Source organism: Beta vulgaris, chromosome 2 (assembly GCF_026745355.1).
Source record: "Beta vulgaris subsp. vulgaris cultivar EL10 chromosome 2, EL10.2, whole genome shotgun sequence".
NCBI classification, from domain to species: domain Eukaryota; kingdom Viridiplantae; phylum Streptophyta; class Magnoliopsida; order Caryophyllales; family Amaranthaceae; genus Beta; species Beta vulgaris.
Genome location: NC_079203.1, coordinates 32,353,691 through 32,372,198, shown reverse-complemented (window position 1 = coordinate 32,372,198; position 18,508 = coordinate 32,353,691). Strand labels below are relative to the sequence as shown.

The 18,508-nt window shown below is 35.5% G+C and overlaps 1 protein-coding gene and 1 long non-coding RNA gene across 9 annotated transcripts; one reads left to right on the top strand and one right to left on the bottom strand.

Moving 5' to 3' along the window:
• The first annotated feature begins 2,030 nt into the window (after positions 1–2,030).
• Positions 2,031–17,575, top strand: LOC104886939 (uncharacterized). Of its 8 annotated transcripts, XR_008968060.1 has the most exons (5): positions 2,034–2,216; positions 3,706–3,891; positions 15,115–15,236; positions 15,373–15,414; positions 16,092–16,539. It is a non-coding gene; the product is annotated as an uncharacterized LOC104886939 (long non-coding RNA). The 8 variants fall into 8 exon arrangements; XR_008968055.1 differs by having other exon boundaries at positions 2,031–2,323; positions 3,762–3,891; positions 15,115–15,414; XR_008968054.1 differs by having other exon boundaries at positions 2,031–2,323; positions 15,115–15,414.
• Positions 12,587–14,984, bottom strand: LOC104886938 (3-ketoacyl-CoA synthase 19). Its single transcript, XM_010671493.4, has one exon. It carries the CDS (start codon positions 14,214–14,216, stop codon positions 12,849–12,851), a length of 1,368 nt encoding a protein of 455 aa, XP_010669795.2. The 5' UTR covers positions 14,217–14,984; the 3' UTR covers positions 12,587–12,848.
• Positions 17,576–18,508: the final 933 nt, after the last annotated feature.

Here is an 18,508-nt window from a genome sequence, read left to right as displayed (position 1 = left end):
CTAAGCGTCTCCAATATTTTCCTCAAATTCTCATCATGCTCTTCTTCACTCATTGAATATATCAAAATATTATCAATGAACACCACAATGAACTTATCTAAGAACTAATGGAATATCCTATTCATCAAGTCCCTAAATATAGCCGGAGCATTGGTCGGTCCAAACTGCATCACGGTAAACTCATAATGATCGTAACGCGTCCTAAACGCAGTCTTATGTATATCCTTATGATCTACCTTCAACTGGTGATACCCTGAACGCAAATCAATCTTTGAAAACATACTCGCTCCATTCAACTAGTCGAACAAGTCATATATCTTAGGCAAAGGACAATACTTGTTCTTAATGGTCACATTATTTAACTCCCTATAGTCAATGCACCACATCATATTTCCATCTTTCTTTTTCACGAACAACACAAAAACTCCCCAAGGTGAAGCATTAGGCCTAATATAACCCTTATCCAACAGTTCTTGTAACAGCATCTTTGATTCGCTCATCATAGAAGGTGTCATTCTATATGGTGCCTTCAAAATAGGTGCAATACCAGGAACTAAGTCTATGGTAAACTCAGCATCTCTTTTTGGCGGCATACTAGAAATCTCGCTTGAAAACACATCCATTAAGTCATTCGCAATTGGTACTCCTCAATCTTCAATCTAACCTCCTTACTTACATCTTATACACTACAGAAAAACAACTCACATCCCTTTTTCGCCAAATTCTTCACTTGCATTGCATAAATGACTCTAAAGTTCATAGGCTTTTCAAAACGTCGGTACAAAGTCAACTTCCCCAAATGGCTTCTCCACACTACCTTCTAAGCTTCACAATCTATTTTGGCCTTATAGATTTCTAACCAATTCATGCCAAAAATAACGTCTAGGTCTCCCATATTGAAAACTATCAAATTAGAAGGAAAAACATAGTCTCCTATCTTCAGAGGCAAGTCTCTACACAACCGTGCTGCTGCACTTTATGGCTTCTCCTAATGAGTTAAACAGGTCAAAGAAGGTTATTTTCGGGTTGAACATGTCAACCTTAACTATCCCATTTAATTAATTGGGTAAGTCGTGTCAACCCATTTACTTAGGGGTCAAAAATCTCTACCCAAACCCGATTATTTCAGGTTGGGTTCGGATTTGGTAAACAGGTTGTGTCACTTTTTCACAGCCCTAGTTAATATAGGAGAGAGAAAGAGAATAATATTGAATTAATAATGTAATGGTGGATCATATGATATGGACATGAGAAGGTAAAATGGAAAAAAATTGCCTAATAAGAAATAAAATAAAAGAGGGAGGATCTTTTGGAAACGCACTTAAACGGAAAGGGGGAGATTTTTATGAACTTGAGGGAGTAATAAATAGAGTTTATTCGCTAACTTTATAAAACCAAATGTTACTTGTAGTAACATTTTTCAACCGGCACCCGTAATCTACTCCAACCACTGCCTACTATTACAATCAGTACCTTGCCAAATACTCATAAATTTTGTGTAGTAGCGTTATGGTCTCATCCAACGGTTCACCGCTACCTAGCTTTAGTGCCAAATAAGGCAAAATCCTTCCCGTGAAGATTATTGGTATTTCCAGTATGTTTGGTTCATTTTTAGTAAATGAAAGGAAGAGGAGATAAATTTTTTCACTTTCATCCCAAATTTCTCCACTTTTGGAAAAAAAGAAATGTGAAATTTTATTAAGAAATTTTCCTTCCAATTGTCTTCTTTTAATGAACAAAATATTGGAAAGTAACAAAGTTCCTCCCGCTTCCTTTCTTTTCCTTCCTACCAAACAACGTATTCGCGATTAGGGTGCTACGAGCGAGCCGAGCTCGAATAGCACTGGACTCGTGATTAGAATTTGCGGCTTGAACTCAGCTCGTGAGCTCTTAAATATTTTTTAATATATATTATATTTTTAGTATAAAATAATAATCGAGTTGTTTACGAGCTTTATGAGCCGAGCTTTGCCTAGCTCGGCTCGGCTCATTTAAATCTCAAACTGAGCTTTGACTAAGCCGAGCCCGAGCTGCTCACGTTTAGGCTCATTATCACTAAATCTCGATCACATCATATGAAAATCCCCGTGGAGATCGAAGAGATTGCATGCTGTAAAGTGCAAATACTAAATGATAGTGCTATCTCTTTCTCAAAGCGCTCAACTTCGCCATTAATGTATTATGCACCAGAATCGAGCAAAATTTTTCCACTAAAAGTGCGTAGAATTTTCTCCCAATCTGTCTGCTTTCTTTCTCAATCTCTTCCCCATAAGTATTATCTTGCATGTCGATTATTTAGGGTTGACGCTGTAGTTCTCTCACGGTATGCTTCAGATCACGTGTGAATTTGCTTATTCTGTTTTGAATGAACTTTCTATTTCAACTTGAAATTATTTGATTAATTGCACTGTTGAACATTTGAGTATCTCCGTATTTCTGAGATTTGACAGTTATTTCTTTGTTATTTTTAATTTTTGAGCTTTTGAAGTTCTCTAAATAAATTAATTGTTAAGTATGTACTAATAAGTTTGTTATATGGAATTGTTTATCCTCCATTTATATTTTACTTTTTGAATGTGAAGAAAGTGTTTAGTTTTGGTATTAAAGAATCATGCAATAGTTAAACTGTTTCTATGCGGTTGAATGAGAGGAAGAAGGAATAATTTGCATTTTATTGACCAACGGAGAAGACTTCGGTGTTTTTCAAAAAATTGGGGAGGCTGTAATTTGCTGTTATCTACTGAAATTCATAGATTTTCTTTTGTCATGAATAGTGTTATGAAATTAATCGGCATGGCTCAGCAATAGCAGAAACCGCGAATTGAATATTTTGCAGAGTAATTGCTATGAAATTAGTCCGGCATGAAATTCGTAGATTTGCTGTTATCTGTGGAATGTTTCCAGTGTGGATGACACTAGGCTTTTGTTAGAATTTAGCGTCATTGGAGCTCCAAGACTTTTGAACAGATCAATCTGATTATCTTAATTGGAATTATGTTTGACGGAAAAAATAATCAGTTTGAAGTTTTATGATTTATCAGCAGATGGTCTGGCTCTGATTTCTTTAACTTTGTTGGTTTTGAGCTGCATTATTGTGAACAATTGGTGCCATCAAAAGGAAGGCGATGAATACAAACATAAGTTGAGAATCACAACTTGTGAAAGCAGAATTCAATTTGTATTAAGGAACATATATTATGTGGGACCTCCTTATATAGGCATATATGTAGTGATCCTTGTGTGATGAGAATGATTAAGGTTACTGGTTGGTAACACAGCTGGGGTCTAACTAGCCAAATGACCAAAGCTGTTGAAAATCTAAGAGTATTGCTAAAGCTAATCTTTGAGCTTGCCTATGTTATGTCTGTCACATGTTTATCTGAAACTTGTGAGGTTATGTAATCACTGGATGAGGGAACAATGATAGTCGGATTAGTGACAAGGCAATTTGTAGCTTGCATCTTTAGCTGTCTAGTTTAAGCTTTCAGTAACATGAAATTTGGGGGATTGTTCTTTTCACCAGAAAAATCCCTATACAAAATCTCTCACCTCTCTCTAATTTTGTAAGAAAAGGTGTCATCAAGGAGCATAATTTTTGTCTATATGGCTATCATGACAATTTGAGATTCACTCTTTTATTAGTTAGGTAGTGTGACTTGATGTTATACTTGATGCTCTTGTTGATTATACATTATCTTTTTACAGTGTTGGGCTGATTGGTTCAAGTAATGCGCCTTATTCGTATTGCCTTCTTTATACAGTGGAGATGAAAGCCAATTAGCTAACTATTCGTGTAACTGCGAAGCTGTGGCCATAGACTAGCGAGTGAAGCATTTATGAAGAAACTTTATGAAGAACCTTGTATTTCTCAGCTGATTATTCTGTCATAAGGTAAGCCAGAAACTTATGAAAAATCTTGTATTTCAGAACACAGAATATTCCTCAAGTTTACCGGTATTAAGTACTTTGAGGTCACAAAATGCAATATTATGTGGTTTGCGTGAGGTTCACTTCCCATGGGAAGTCAATCTTCATGGAAACCTCTATGGTAGACCCCCTTGGATGTTTCATTGCAATTTGCATTATGACCTTTTATTGACCTTTTTATTCTGGATAAGTAATATGTCAGTGTTCTTGAAAGACAACAAGGGTTGTCATGATGGCACTAAATCAAGGATGTATCACAATATTATGGATGCTTAATTTTTTGCAAAAAGGCCATGTGATATGTGATAATATTTACAAAATATAATCTGTTAGGATTGTAATGTTATCACGACAGCAACTACCATCCATTAGTAAAGCCTTTAAAGGCTTAAGTGCATTGATACTGCTGAATTCACTTATAACACTGCATTCACAATATTTTTTGTTTTTTTTTTTTTTTTTTTTTTTTTGAGAAAAGGCCTTGAAACAGCTGGACAAGGTTCTGAATTCCAGGCAGGTTGTCTGTTTGAGATTCCTACCCAGCTCATTCCTGGGATATTTTCTTACTCTCCCCAAGGGTTTGGCTGAAAAATTGTCTATAAATGTTTAGTAGTTACCTTTATTTCTTGAAATTGAACATAAATTAAATTGAAATTCAGAAATTGATGAAGAATTCGTTAAATTTGGTAAGAACCTCTATTGAATTCATGAAACTTTGTTGCTTTATATATGAAGAACTTTGTTGAATTTTATCTTGAATTTGAGTGATTTGCTTGAGGATAGAGTATAGGCATTCTTGAATAGTGAAGATGGTCAACTTGAGAAAAGTGAACAAATATGAATTTATTCAAATAAGTTGAATTTTTGATGAATAATTTTGTTGTTTTTGTGAAGAATTGATTGAAGTTCAACTTGGAGCTTCAATGAAGTCTACTTTAGGAAAGAAAATGGGTATTCTTGAGGAGAGAGAATTAGTCTTCTAGAGGAGAAAGAAAAAAACAAATGTATACTTAACAAATATGAGCTAAATAAATTGAATTTTGGGAAACTTGGTTGAATTTGACTTTAATGGAGTCTTCTTGAGAAGAAAACATAATTTAGAACATATCACTTAATTTATAGAACATAAGATCTGTTCTCATATGAAAAAGTGCTCTTAAATGATTGAGGAGTTATCCTTTTTTTTTTTTTTTTTTGACAGCAGTCTAAACAAAGACAAAAGAAATTTAGTCCCTTCTTGTCCTAACGGCAGGATCATGGACCTTTTGACTCCTACTCTACTAACTTTAATACAGGCTAAATGCCATAGTTTCTTTGCTTCTAGTGCTATTTCTCTTACTATGGGAGCAATGTCCTTGTTGCACTTTGAAGAGTTTTTAAGGGATTTGATCAGTTCTTCACAGTCCGATTTGATGGTAATTGATTAGCTCTTACCTTTAAGGTCTGTTACAACGTTGAGGATGGCGTATGCTTCAGGGGAGTGGGGAAATGGCAATAATTTTCTTTCCATTATATTCTTGCATGGGGAGATTATCAGTAACCCAAGCAATGCTTGAGTTCCCTATTTCCCTCTTGTTTCTACCCTTCCATGATCCATCTACTTGAACAATCAGGTGTAATTGGAGATCTTTCTTGCCGGTTTCCCATATCATATTTTTCCCCTAGTGACTTGGTTGAGTTGTCGATGTTTGCGAGATTTCTGACATTGACCTATACCTTGCTCGATGATCCAGGATGATAGACATTATTCTTTTTGGATTCATTTTCTCATTCCTGAAATCTATTTCATTTCTGTGAATCCAGATATCCCATAGGGTAGAGATAAAGTCCACTACCAGTTTAGAACTTTCTTCTTGTTTTTTCTTCCTGAAGAGGTTCAAAAAATTCCTTAGCCAATCTATTAGATTCCATCTTTGATGTTGGTTGTTTCTGATGCCCATCGAAGCTAACCATATATGTTTGGAAATGTTGCAGTCTCGCAATAGATGCGATTGGGTTTCAGGTTCAATCCAGCAGAAGTGGTGAATATTTTCCATAGAAAGTGTTTCCACTTTGGGAAAATGTTTGATTTCCAGATGAACTTCCAGAAATTATCTTTTGTGGGAGAGGATCGATAATTGGGTTGGAGGAGCCAATAGCCTGACTTTACCGAATATTGACCACTGCTTGTTAGTTGCCATTCAAAACTGTCTTCTGGTAACTCGGAAGGGATGTGTGTAGAAAGAATGAGTTTGGCATCTCTAGGTGAAAAATGCTTCCAGATTAGAGACGCTTTCCAATTTCCCCTATTGTTGATGAGATCGGCGACTGTATTTGGTAAGGTCGTGTCACTATTTGTAACTTGTTTTGGGATGGTTGGATGGTCAAAAATCCAAGTTTCTCTCCTAAGTTTTATACTTCTTCCATGGCCTAGCTTCCCTAGCTTTTAGTAGACTTTTAAAAGCATACGAGCTTGTGTGTGGATTCTTATTTGCCATTGCAAGGGAAAGGGGGTCTCCCCCATATTTTGCTTCATAGAGAGTATGAATCAATGAAGAAGGGTTTTTATGAATTTTCCAAGCTTGGTTAAAAAGGAGGGCTTTGTTAATATTTGGGATATTCCTGATTCCTAACCCCAGATAACTTGCGTGCAGATAGGACTTCTTTTTTCCTCCAATATATCGGTGTTTTGGAGATAGAGGAGGACCACCAATATTTAAGGAAGAGGGAGGAGAGCTTATTGGAGATTCTTTTTGGAAGAAGGTAAATAGAGATGATGTGTGAAGCCAAGCAAGTTAGAATAGAGTTGATAAGCAGGAGCTTACCCATTTGGGAAATGTTGACAAACTTCCAAGAGAGGATGCGGTCCAGGCTTTTCCTCATTATTGGGTTTAGAGATGAAAAAGAACGTCCATCCACTTCCATAGGGCACCCTAGGTAGTCTCCAATCTGGTTTTTGCTTTGTACCCCAAGGGGTCTTCTCATTAGTTTAGTGAACTTTTGAGGGGTATTTGGACTGAAGATGATGTGGGATTTTTCATAGTTGATCCATTCTCCACAGTTGATGCAAAACTCCTTTAGAACTTTCTTTATGGCCTAACAATTATTTGGAGTTGCTTTGACGAAGAAGAGTGCTTCATCAACAAAAAAATAGATGGGAGATTTTGGGTGCTGATCTTGCAATCTTTAGTCCTTGAAGCTCTTTCGAGGATTGGAGTTTAGTAAGGTTCTTCAAGAGTACTTCCATACATAGAATAAAAAAGGTATGAAGAGAGAGGGTCTCCCTCCCTGGGACAAACGCATTCTGGTAAAGACCTACCAGCTCGCGCAATATACCCTTCAGTCTGCCTACCAAAACTTTGGAGGTAATCTTGTACGATGAATTGCAGAGGAGTTATCACAAGAGCCTTCCCTTATATATATATATATATATAGGGGCAAGATTACATGAGAATGCTCCTTACATGAGAAATGAGAATGAGTCTCAACCACACGATTGGATTAGAGTTGCAACACTTGTTCATTAGAGTTATACCCTCCTAATAAATTTTGAGCCAAAAAAAAAAAAAAATTTTATTTTTTTTTTCTCTAATATTTTTTTTTTTGGAGTTACATCACTTTTTCATCAAAGTTACATCATTTATTCATAAGAGTTATAGCGTGTCAAATTCATTCTCATTTCTCATGTAAGTATGCATTCTCATATGAACTCGATTATATACATACATATATATATATATATAATATATATATATATATATATATATTATGTGTGTGTGTGTGTGTGTGTGTGTGTGTATATATATATATTATATATATTATATATATATATAATATATAATAATATGTATATATATAATATATATATATATATATATATTTATATATGTATATATATATATATATATATAATTGTTGTCAAACATCAAAGAAGTACAAGCAACTAACTATTACACTAAAAGAAAACAATAGTGCACCACTAACAATATGTTCAATGTGATATTACATTTTTCCAGTTTTGTGGTTATATTTGTGCTCATTGTGAATTAGAGTGTGAAATTCTTTTTCAAATCCTTATGTTTTGGGGAAGGCTAAACATAGGCATGAGGTTTATGGATTAAAAGGTAAAAGTAGAAAAGCTAAACATGTTAATAATGGCAAACAGGAGTGTGATTTTCTAGGCAACAGAATGTCATTTTGGGAAATATCTTTAATACTCTTGCATTGGTCATAAGATTAAAATCAGCGAAACCTTACTTTTTTTAAGGGGGGGGGGGGGGGGATGTGATTAGCTCTTGAAATTTTAGTATTTGCAGATTATTGTTTGTTGATTTTTTTATGTAATTATACATAAAGCCTAATAAAATTACCCATAATTTGACACTTAAAACATATATAATCCTTCCGTAATGTAATTATAGTGAATTTTTTTTTAGATTATATGGAAATTGGGAAGTAGTTGAAATTCCTGATACTAATAAACATAAATATAATTTTTTTCATAATACGGGTATTCATTTAAGATCAATTGTTGTATTTGTTTAATGAATTATATGTTTTGTCTGTTAAAATAATTTGATCATATTGTGGTAGTTTTTTTTTAAAAGAAATGTACTGTTAAGAAATTTAACCCCGTGACCCATGTAGACACGCGCTACAATTGTTAAGGGTAGCTTGATGAAGAAGATAGACGGTTAGTAGGAAATGAGAATCAGGAGATGCTATATATAAGGGAGAGTAGGCAAAGAGAAAAGCATTCAGAATACCTTTGTTCAGTTTCTTGGGAGTAAATCAGGCCACTCAAAAGCTTTATAACTATCCTTTAATTTTCTGTAATTCCATTTTATCAATCAAAATCTCTTTCTTTTACTTCTTATTTCTGCTGTTGTAAAGTTAATTTACAGCAGTTGCTTGGATACCAGGGGATTTCATCTTAGTTGCGATAACTTTTTGAGTACATTCATGCCTCGATTTTGTTTGGTATTATTTGTTTCTGTATGTTGAGCGGGTATTACATCTCCTTCAGAAATATTACCTTTGTTTCTCATGTATGTAGGAAGCAACTAAGACTTATCTTGCAGCTGAGCGAGCAATCTCCTTTGATATTAGAATGTATCAAGGGTTAGTTTTAAGTTTGTCAATTTGTGGTAGTCATGGATCAAGGGGATGCGCTATGGTTTGTGTTATTTTCAAATAACATTGTATTGAAGTATGCCACTAGAGAAGGCCTTAATGAGTAAGTATAACTTTCTAAGGATGTGCGAGGATTAAAGAATCTGCCATGAGTACCTGATACATAACATAAGCTATGACTGGAATAACTTGATTAATTGGATTAAAGTTGACCATTGACATTGAGTTGATCATTTGAGCCAATGTGAGAAATAACTCGAAATGAGTGTGTTTATGTTGGTTTCTTAGAGTGGAGGAACACCTTGCATGACAAAAAGATAGCAGCTAAGAGCAGGCACTCAGATGCCCTGGAAGAGATGTGAAGATGTTGTGGTGACTGGTGATGGATTCTATAAAGATAAAATCTAAGAAGAATAGGGGGAATGCGATCAAGCTATCCATTTAGAGATCAAATAGGACATGATATTTGATAGGAACGCTTCGCTGTTATTGAATCCATGTAGGCTAGTATCTTACCAGTATGTCGTTGAAGTGTTTAACATGTGCTTCTAGGCAATGTGCATCTACTTTCCTATCTCTTCCTTTCCTCTCCGTAAATCCTGCCTGCTTCGACTTCCCTTCTGTCTTCCTACAACTCTTCCTTTTCAGTTTTCGGTACTCTTGGTACTTTTTGAGTTCAATAATGCTTTCATCATGCTTTTTCCAATTGACAATATATGAGTTGTTGGTGGTCGCTTCACTTGGTGGTAATATTTTTATCTAGTAGTCTATTAACAGTGATACCCCCATGTATGTGGTTACATCTTGACATCAACACCAGAATGGAGCTATGGATTTTGCTGTAGCCAGAGTATGATTATAAATGGCTTATTTATTTAGCTAGCTGAGTTCTTAGAAAGGCTGTTTATGAAGACCTCTAAAGAATGTTTTTGTAAATTGCGGTATAGCCCAGATCTTAGTATATAGTTTGTGGCAGATAATGGTCATACATTTTGTTTGCTTTTCATAATTCATTAATCAGGAGAAATGGTTGAGGAGGGAAAGGTTGCAAGGGAGTAGTTATTACTTAACATCCACCCTTTGTCCTTGAAGATCCTATGCAATAATTTTTCTATTATGACTCACATGCAGAGCAGATGATCATAAATTGTTGTTTTGACCCTCATTCCCCATTTGTTTGGTAATAACAGACTTTTAGCATCTCCTTGGACATGTTAGCAACAGAGGAATATGGTCATTTATTAGTTTCTTAGAAAGGGACTGCATCCTCTATTATTCTTGTAGGATTAGAATAGTCTCTCTTGCTCTGTTTTCACAACTTTATTGGTCACCCCCCTGTAATATTAATTAGTCAATGTTATTAAGTCTCTTGTAGTTCTGCTTTGAGAAAGTTGAATGGTCACCCCCATTAAGAGATTGAGTTAAAAATTAAAGCGGCTTCGTGACTGTAGCAGCGATCCTGGCATTGCAGATTTGTTAAATGATATGTTTCCCCTTGTTTCAAGTCAAGTTGCTACATTATCAGATTTTAATAGTGATTTGGGCACTGTACTGACCTGTTGTGTCAAAGAGCTTTTTCTTTTTGGACTTCAATGCTATAATAGGTGTAAAGTTGGTTATCCAGGGTGGGAGTGGGGGAGAGTTTTGGTTTAACACACTAGAAATAGAAGAATAGGGACGACTGGGAATATTTTATGGACCAGAATTGGCTGGCAACGGAATATTTGAATATACATAATTGGAAGGAAGGGCTTCTCTGTTAATTTTTGTTAAGTCAGTAGATATAAGATTAGTTGCAATGGCCCTGTGAGGAAGTTGTGGTCACTACTGTGTTGCCTCCATTTATTATAGTCTATGTGCTATATCTTTAGAGTCAGTACATGTAGAATTAGTTGCAATTGTCTTTGAGGAATTTTTCGTGATAGGCATTATCTCCATTGTTTTCTATAGCAAACCATTTAACTACATTGAGGAAGGTTGTGGTGACTTTTAGTTCGCATTGAGGATATCTTCTGGTGCTACTACCACTCTGACCTACCGCTATAACGTACGTTATCTTTCCTCAACTAAGTGAAGGGATAATTCGAATTTGTTTGAGAGATGACAAAAGCTTTAGATCTATACTAGTACAGTCATACTGAGTGGTTAAGCACTAAAGGCTGCTTATATGATATATCTCCTGCCATTTGTTAAGAATTAATTAACGAAACTCAAGGATTGAAACCCTATGTATGGTTGACTACTTGACTGTGTTGCTTAATTTCACGTTATCTCCTAATACCCTGACCCCTCTTCATTGCTTTTGGTGGTTATATGGAAAAACCTTCTTCAATATGCACTGTTAACACTAAACAGTTTCAATAATATTAAAGAGCATGGTTTCTTGTTTAGTTTGGGAAACTGGAAAATATTGGTAATGTGTAGCCACTCAAGTATCGTTTATTTTCCATTGATAATCATGAAATATTAAAGAGGCTTGAAGCATGGAGATAATGGTAGTGTAATCATAGAAAAAAATCGCAGATGCGGTTGTGATCGTGGTAACGATTGCATTATCGTGAATCGGCTTGTATTGGATGTATGGAATGGATCGCACTAAGGCTGCTTGTACGATTGTATCGGATGTAAGGGATTTTGGCGTCATATTTGCAAATAAAGCTTAACAAGTATTTCATCATAATATATGAAACAACTCATATATATCCAAAATTATACTAATTTATTCTCCCTTCTTGAGTGTTTGCAATGTGCATGTTGTTTTTCTTACTATTTATGCTTTTCCTTTAGTCAATTCTGTCAAAAGAACAAACGTAACGGAAAAAGGAACGCTCTAATGCGATGAGTCACCATTACGTAACGAGCGATGCTGCGGGAAGGTTGTCGACTTGTCGATGTGTTCTATAACGTGATTACTAAGAACGGCGACTTCCAAATCCGTTATAGATTGGCTGTTACGTAATGGAAAGGCCGAATTCTAATCCCATGAGTGTAATGTAAAGGATTCAGCAAGGTTCATTTGTTGCTCCTAATATCAGGAATGTAAACTATATTCTCATGAATATTCACTTGGTGAACAGGACGTGAATCCATTGGTATACCGCATTTGAGGATAAATGTTGCGTTCAAGGCCATGCTTGGGATGTGGGGGCCGAATTAGGGGAAAATGGTAGGGACTAGATTGAGGGTTAGTGGGTGGGTGAAGGTGATGGTGATCGTTAGGACTTGGGGGAGAAGAGAAGAGAAAATAGGGAGAAGTTAGTACTCTAAATAGATGTGGGGTGGGCGAAGGGGGTTTGTTGTTCAGAATCCCTTATTAAGGAGTGAGCTATCACTTATATGATAGTTTACAATCTATATTAGTTTCTAAAACATATATTTCACTTGTTGAAACTCACTCTAGAGTGGGGCCAAAATTCTTCTGTGAAGAATTCAGTGTACTGCTAGCGGATTGAGCCTTGATGGTTTACCAGAGGGTTGGAATTTCAGATCAATTAGATTGGTGTAATCATTTTCTATACTTCAAAAAGAATTTGGGAACTCATTCTAATTATAATACCAAGAAAATTACTATTATTAATTTCTATTTTTTTCAGGGGAAGGGGGGAGGCTGTGATTTTAAATCAATCAGATTGGTGTAAGAATTACATGGGACCTATAACCAGAATATTATGTTCCTATAAACCAGCAGTTATGCTGGGGAACCTAAACTTTAAAGTAAAAAATAGCACAATATGAAAATTATAAATCAAAGATTCAGAGCAACGTACAGGGAAAACAGAAACTCTAACAATGTTGGGGTTCTTGGCTTTCTAATGGAGTCTAACGAAGCTAAGTGTTTCATCGTTGATCCAGCTGTACCTTTCCATGAAAGGATTTACAATGTTTTTCACAGGGTAATCATCTATGCAGTCATCCCAGACATTCCTGTCCTTCAAATCCCTCATCACCTCCCATAAACAATTGTTGCATTTGAAACCTGCCCCAAAGCTTATCATGAGAATCTTATCCCCTTTCTTGAGTCTCTTCTTAGCCTCCATGTAACCCAAAACATACCAGAAACCAGCAGCTGAGGTATTTCCCCATCTGTGAAGAGCCATCCTAGCAGGTTCCAAATCATAATCACTGAGCTGCAACCCTTTTCCAGTACCATCAATAACTGCTCTGCCACCTGGATGAATGCAGAAGTGTTGGATACCAGCCTTAAAATTTAACCCTTTTCCAACTTTTTCAAGGTCACCCTTTGTCCAGCTACTAGATATAATCAGATACCGGAGAAGCTCCTTAAGGGGTAAGATCCTAGGCACAAGCACCTTGAGATTCTCCGTAAAGGCTTTAGCAGCTGCCTTTGGCAGGTGCTTGGTGAGACAAAATCCAGGATACCCGTCATCGTCTTCTTTCTGATAGCAACACTTGTATGCCTCATCATCAGATCCGAGATGGGTTCTCAATAAGTAGTTGAGTTTTATAATAGCCCTATGCTTTAGATTTCTGTTGTTTGAGAGGAGCATTGAACAACCTCCTGTGCGAAATAGACAGTTGGAGAGCATGAAGGATCGGTCTCTGCCCATGTACCAGTGATTCCCCATGGATTCAGAGCTAACTATAATAGCGTTCACATTCTTGTGTACTTTGAATTGTTGCTGGACAATATCAATGGCAATGATGCTTGCACTGCAGCCCATCCCCGTGACATTGTACGTCTTAATGTTGTCTCGCATCTTATAACGATTCACAACCTGCGATGTGAGAGAGGGGAGTGTAGCAAGCAAGGAGACATTGACGACGAGGATATCAATCTCCGATGGGGATATCCCTGACTTATCGAATAGCTTATCGAGTGTTGTAAAGATGATTTCTTCCATCTCTTCAATTGCATCAGAAAGAGTAGGGCATGCTTCTCTGCCTTCAAGGACATTTTTGGGGCAGTAAGTTGACTCTCCTATGCCAGAGCTCACAATGGTTTTCAGGAGGTACTTGAACTCCTCTATGCGGAGACTTTTGTTACGGAATACGATGCTGGCACAAGTTTCAGTGTTTAGCTTCCTATCTTCAGGAGGTTTGAAGCACTCATAATGAAGCATGTAACAGCATTGATCCCTCTTTCTAATAGCCTGCTTGCAGAGAAGGTAAGCTATGTAGAAGAAAGGAAATAGATACAATGCTGTGAGAAACTCCATGAGAGAGACAGAGAGAAAAATAGAGTTTAAGATGATTAAGTCGTGCTTTACTGATATATTGTGTTGTAGGGAAGAGTTGTGCTTTTAGTGCCTCTTTATAAGAATTTGTGAGCATATTAATACGTATTATCTTGTTTTGGTTAACAGCAGTGTCTTTCCTATCCTTTTCAGTTAGTCTGTCTGTCTCTCTCTCTTTTAATCACTCAGAGACATGGGCACAAATTTTGACTCATAAAAGATTATAAAAGCATCAATAATTACTCCAACCTACAATGACTCTTGTTTTCAATAGGTCCAGGCTGTTCCATTTTTTCTGCCTTCTGTTTAAGCAGTAAAAAAGTTTCTCATATTGAACTCTCTCAATAACTCTTGCTTCCTCTTAAGATTTATACAGTTGGTGAATTCTAAGCGGGCCACTTTCTATTAACTAACACTTAATTTGCAAAGCTTAATTTTCCATCCCTGTTCTTTTTTTTTTTTTTTTTTTTTTTTTTTTTTTTTTTTTTGATAGTTTGAACTCTACTTATCTAACAAATATTGAATTGATTGATTTTATCATCATTGAAGAAGGCATTGTTTAGACATTTTTCTGAGCTATATCAGTTTAGATTTGGGATTCAGGCTTCTCTATTGGGTAGTACAGAAGCTATTGGAAGAGATGAATTGATTGCTAGGAGAAGCAAAGTTATTATATAAATTTTGCGTTTTCTCTTAATATGGAAAAGACAGAAAGAAAATTAGAATGCTGGATGTCTTATTTCTTTTTGTGGGTGTGTCAATCAGGCACAATAAATCAGATTACTTGCGTACAAGAGTTTTGTTTCCGTTTCTTTTTTACTGAATTTTAATTTTTCTCAAATGAATGTGCAACTTGTCATTTTTGGGTGGTCCATTGCAGTGATGTCGTTGCAGACAATGGTCTTAATTTACTGTCAGAATTGGCATAGCGTGGGACATGGCAGTTAATTTCAGTAAACATGGAAATATTTTTGCTCAACGCCCTCTGAATATGGAACTGTTGTAATTGGCTATCTGATAAATTTTTGTTTTGTTTCTTCTTCCGTTTATACTGCAATTCATTTCTGACAACAGTTCTGCAATGAGAATTGAGATTTTTCTTAGTTTGCAAATTATTTCTTTTTATTGCTTATTGCAGAGTTAGGAGCCAAGCAAGAGAGAATAAACCAACTTACATTTGGTAAGCTTATTTACTGGTGTATCTATTGTTTTTCTTCCATTGGCTACTTTGTTAAATGGAATTTTCGAAGGGTTGGCCAAGTTATTTCTTCTTATATCTACGCTGGATGTTCCACATAAGTTCCGGGGGGGGGGGGGGGGGGGGGGGATCCATACACTTTATATCAATTAGTATAATTTTGCAAGATGGTTGCATCTTGTGATGCATTTGATATTGAATAAACTTGTCCTTTTTTATATGTATTATTGACCAAGGAGGTTATTGTGGTGCAACCTTTAATCAATAACAAAAGACACCCTCTTTATGAGGTTGCGTTCACTCCAATTGATAAGGTACACCAGGTGGTTGTGCATCTTTTTACCCAAAGAACTAGGTTAACTATACTACCTCTCTTTTCTTTTATGCTATCAAGCTCCTTATGGGCCTGTGACAGCTTTTTTTTGGGGGGTGGGGGGGGGGGGGGGAGAGAGATTGGCTTAAGGTGCATTCTCTTTACTCGAATTTTGCTGAACATGAGCTTATCTAGACTGATTTGAACTTATAGGAACCTATTTTAATTTCTAAAAACTTATCGAGTCGTATGCTATAAAAGTTATATAGAACTTGTTAAAACTTGTTGGAATCTAAAGTTATCTTTCGGAAAACTTGTTTATTCTATGAAAACTTGTTTATTACAGTATATGGTGAAGAGAATGCATTCTTAATGTATTTAAACAGGCAAAGACATTCAAAGAACAGGGGTGTGTAGATAATTTTGTGTTTGCAAAAAGATGTTGCTCTATGTTTCATGGACTCTTATACTCATGTCTGACACGGTTATGTGTCCAAGTGCCTGACTCGGCTAGTCAATGAAAAATTTCAATGATTTTGGCCCAAAATGAAGTGTCCAAAGTGTCAATGTCATTGTCCATGTCCGAGTGTCAAGGATTTGACACAAGACGGGTACTTGAGGTGAATTAAGAATCCATGTAACTAAGGCTGGAGTTATGTTTTGATATGCAGGAAACATAATCTTCTTAGTAAAACTACTGTCAACTTTTTTGGCCAAAGATCTAACACATCTAATTGGTGAAGAGTGATTATACACTGTAAAACTCATTGGAAATTGTACAAATAATTATTGAACATTTTTCTTTGTATACTACTCTCTACGTCCCAAAATATAGTTTTCTTTTTTCACGGTAATTTATGCAAGTAGAATACAATAGGGATAGTAAAGATTTTTTGTTTACTTAAATAAATGTTGTATGGGAAAAGATGATTTTAGGAGAGAGAATAGAGAATAATGGGTGAAAGAGCGTTAATTGTAATATTTTGTTGAATAAATAAAGGAAAAAACAAAATTCAAGAGGCAAATAAATGATAATGACATGGTTTTTCTAGACAAATTACGGAAAAAATGTGGAACTAAACATGGAATTGGGAATTATATTTTGGGACATCCAACATGAAAATGGGAACTATATTTTGGGACGAAGGGAGTACTATTTATTGTACTATGATGCAATAGTGTATAATGTCTGCCCTATGTTATATCAATTTGCTGCTGTAATGTCTTTTAATTATATGTGATAACTAGTTTAATTTGCAATGCATAAGTTGTGTTTTTATTATTGTTTTTCTATTTTGAAGCTGCTACCTACTACAATAAATCAGGGCAATAAATGGGAGAAGGCTATTCGAATTTAAAATGGATGTACAAAATCCGTTTTCATATCTAACTCTCAAACAACAATAAGTTCATACCCCCAACAGAAAACTACATTTGCGGATCATTAAAAGCTCCTTATCATATAAGAAACTTAGAAATGTACTAATAGAAGTTCATTGTTTTAACTGTTCTAAGATGTTTGAGTAAAGGAACCTTTTTTTTTTAAAGTAATGAATTACGATAGAGATTTCAGTTCTTGTCCTTTTCTATTCTCATTAGATCACTAATTATTCGTTGGGTGGACAGTTTTTAGGTTGATCTATTAAAAGCCGAGGTGGGAAGGATGATTTGAACAAGTGAAGTGACTTTCCTATATTTGATTAGTGATTGATATAATATTACTTAATCGAAAAACAGTGACATGGTTTGCACCCAAAATAGAAGATAATGAATGAGATGGTTTTTTTTAGGGGGTTAGGATGGAGGGATAGGGATGGGATATACAAACATTAGTGTTTGGTTATGGGGTATGGGGTATGGGGTGGGTTTAATGGGGATAACATGATAAGAATTAAGACCTAGGAATTACGAAAAGAGTAGGGGCTACAGGACGAGGGTTTTGGACACCAAAGAAAAAGAACCAATTCTACCCTTAATGGAAATGAAAAAGGAGGACAAGGGAAATGTTAGTTAAGATATTTTAGTTAATTTGTCATTGATCCAAATCTTATTCCCAATTTATACTAATTAAGGGAAAACACTTTATTATACTTCCTCCGTTCCGTTTTAAATGAAACGTTTGTTTTTTCACGCAACCCAACACGCTTCTTTAGTCATTAATATCTTTAGTTGTGTAAACGTAAAAAATATTAAAAAGTTATAATTTGATAGTATGCATCGAGACGAATCTAACAAGATCCCACTTGACTATGTTTTTCTTTATATAATAGCGATAAATTGGAGTTAAAATTGATCAGTGAATAGTGTCATTTCATTCAATGTTTCATTTAAAACAGAACGGAGGAAGTATCATGATTCACCGATTTTCTATATGATTCTCTTAGTCTCATATGCCATATATTTCATATCAGACTAACGTTCTATGAGGAATCTATAAAAATTTAAAGCATATTGAAATAGGAGAATGACCTTTATAGCAGAGTGTTCTATTTTGTGTTCATCTTATGCTTCATCTATGATTATGTCACATCATGAATTTTCATCAATAATAACAAATCATCTATACTTAGCTGGTGAAGTGTTCAATTAAAAAAAGTGGCATACAAGATGAGATATAAATAGAAACAGATGATCTAACCAAGAGACTAGCACGTCTACAAAGACCTTGTTTCAGAGCTATGATTAAGATACAACGACCCAAGCAATGTTGACCAAAGGTGAGACAAAGGAGTAAACTATAATTTCAGAGCTATGATTAAGATT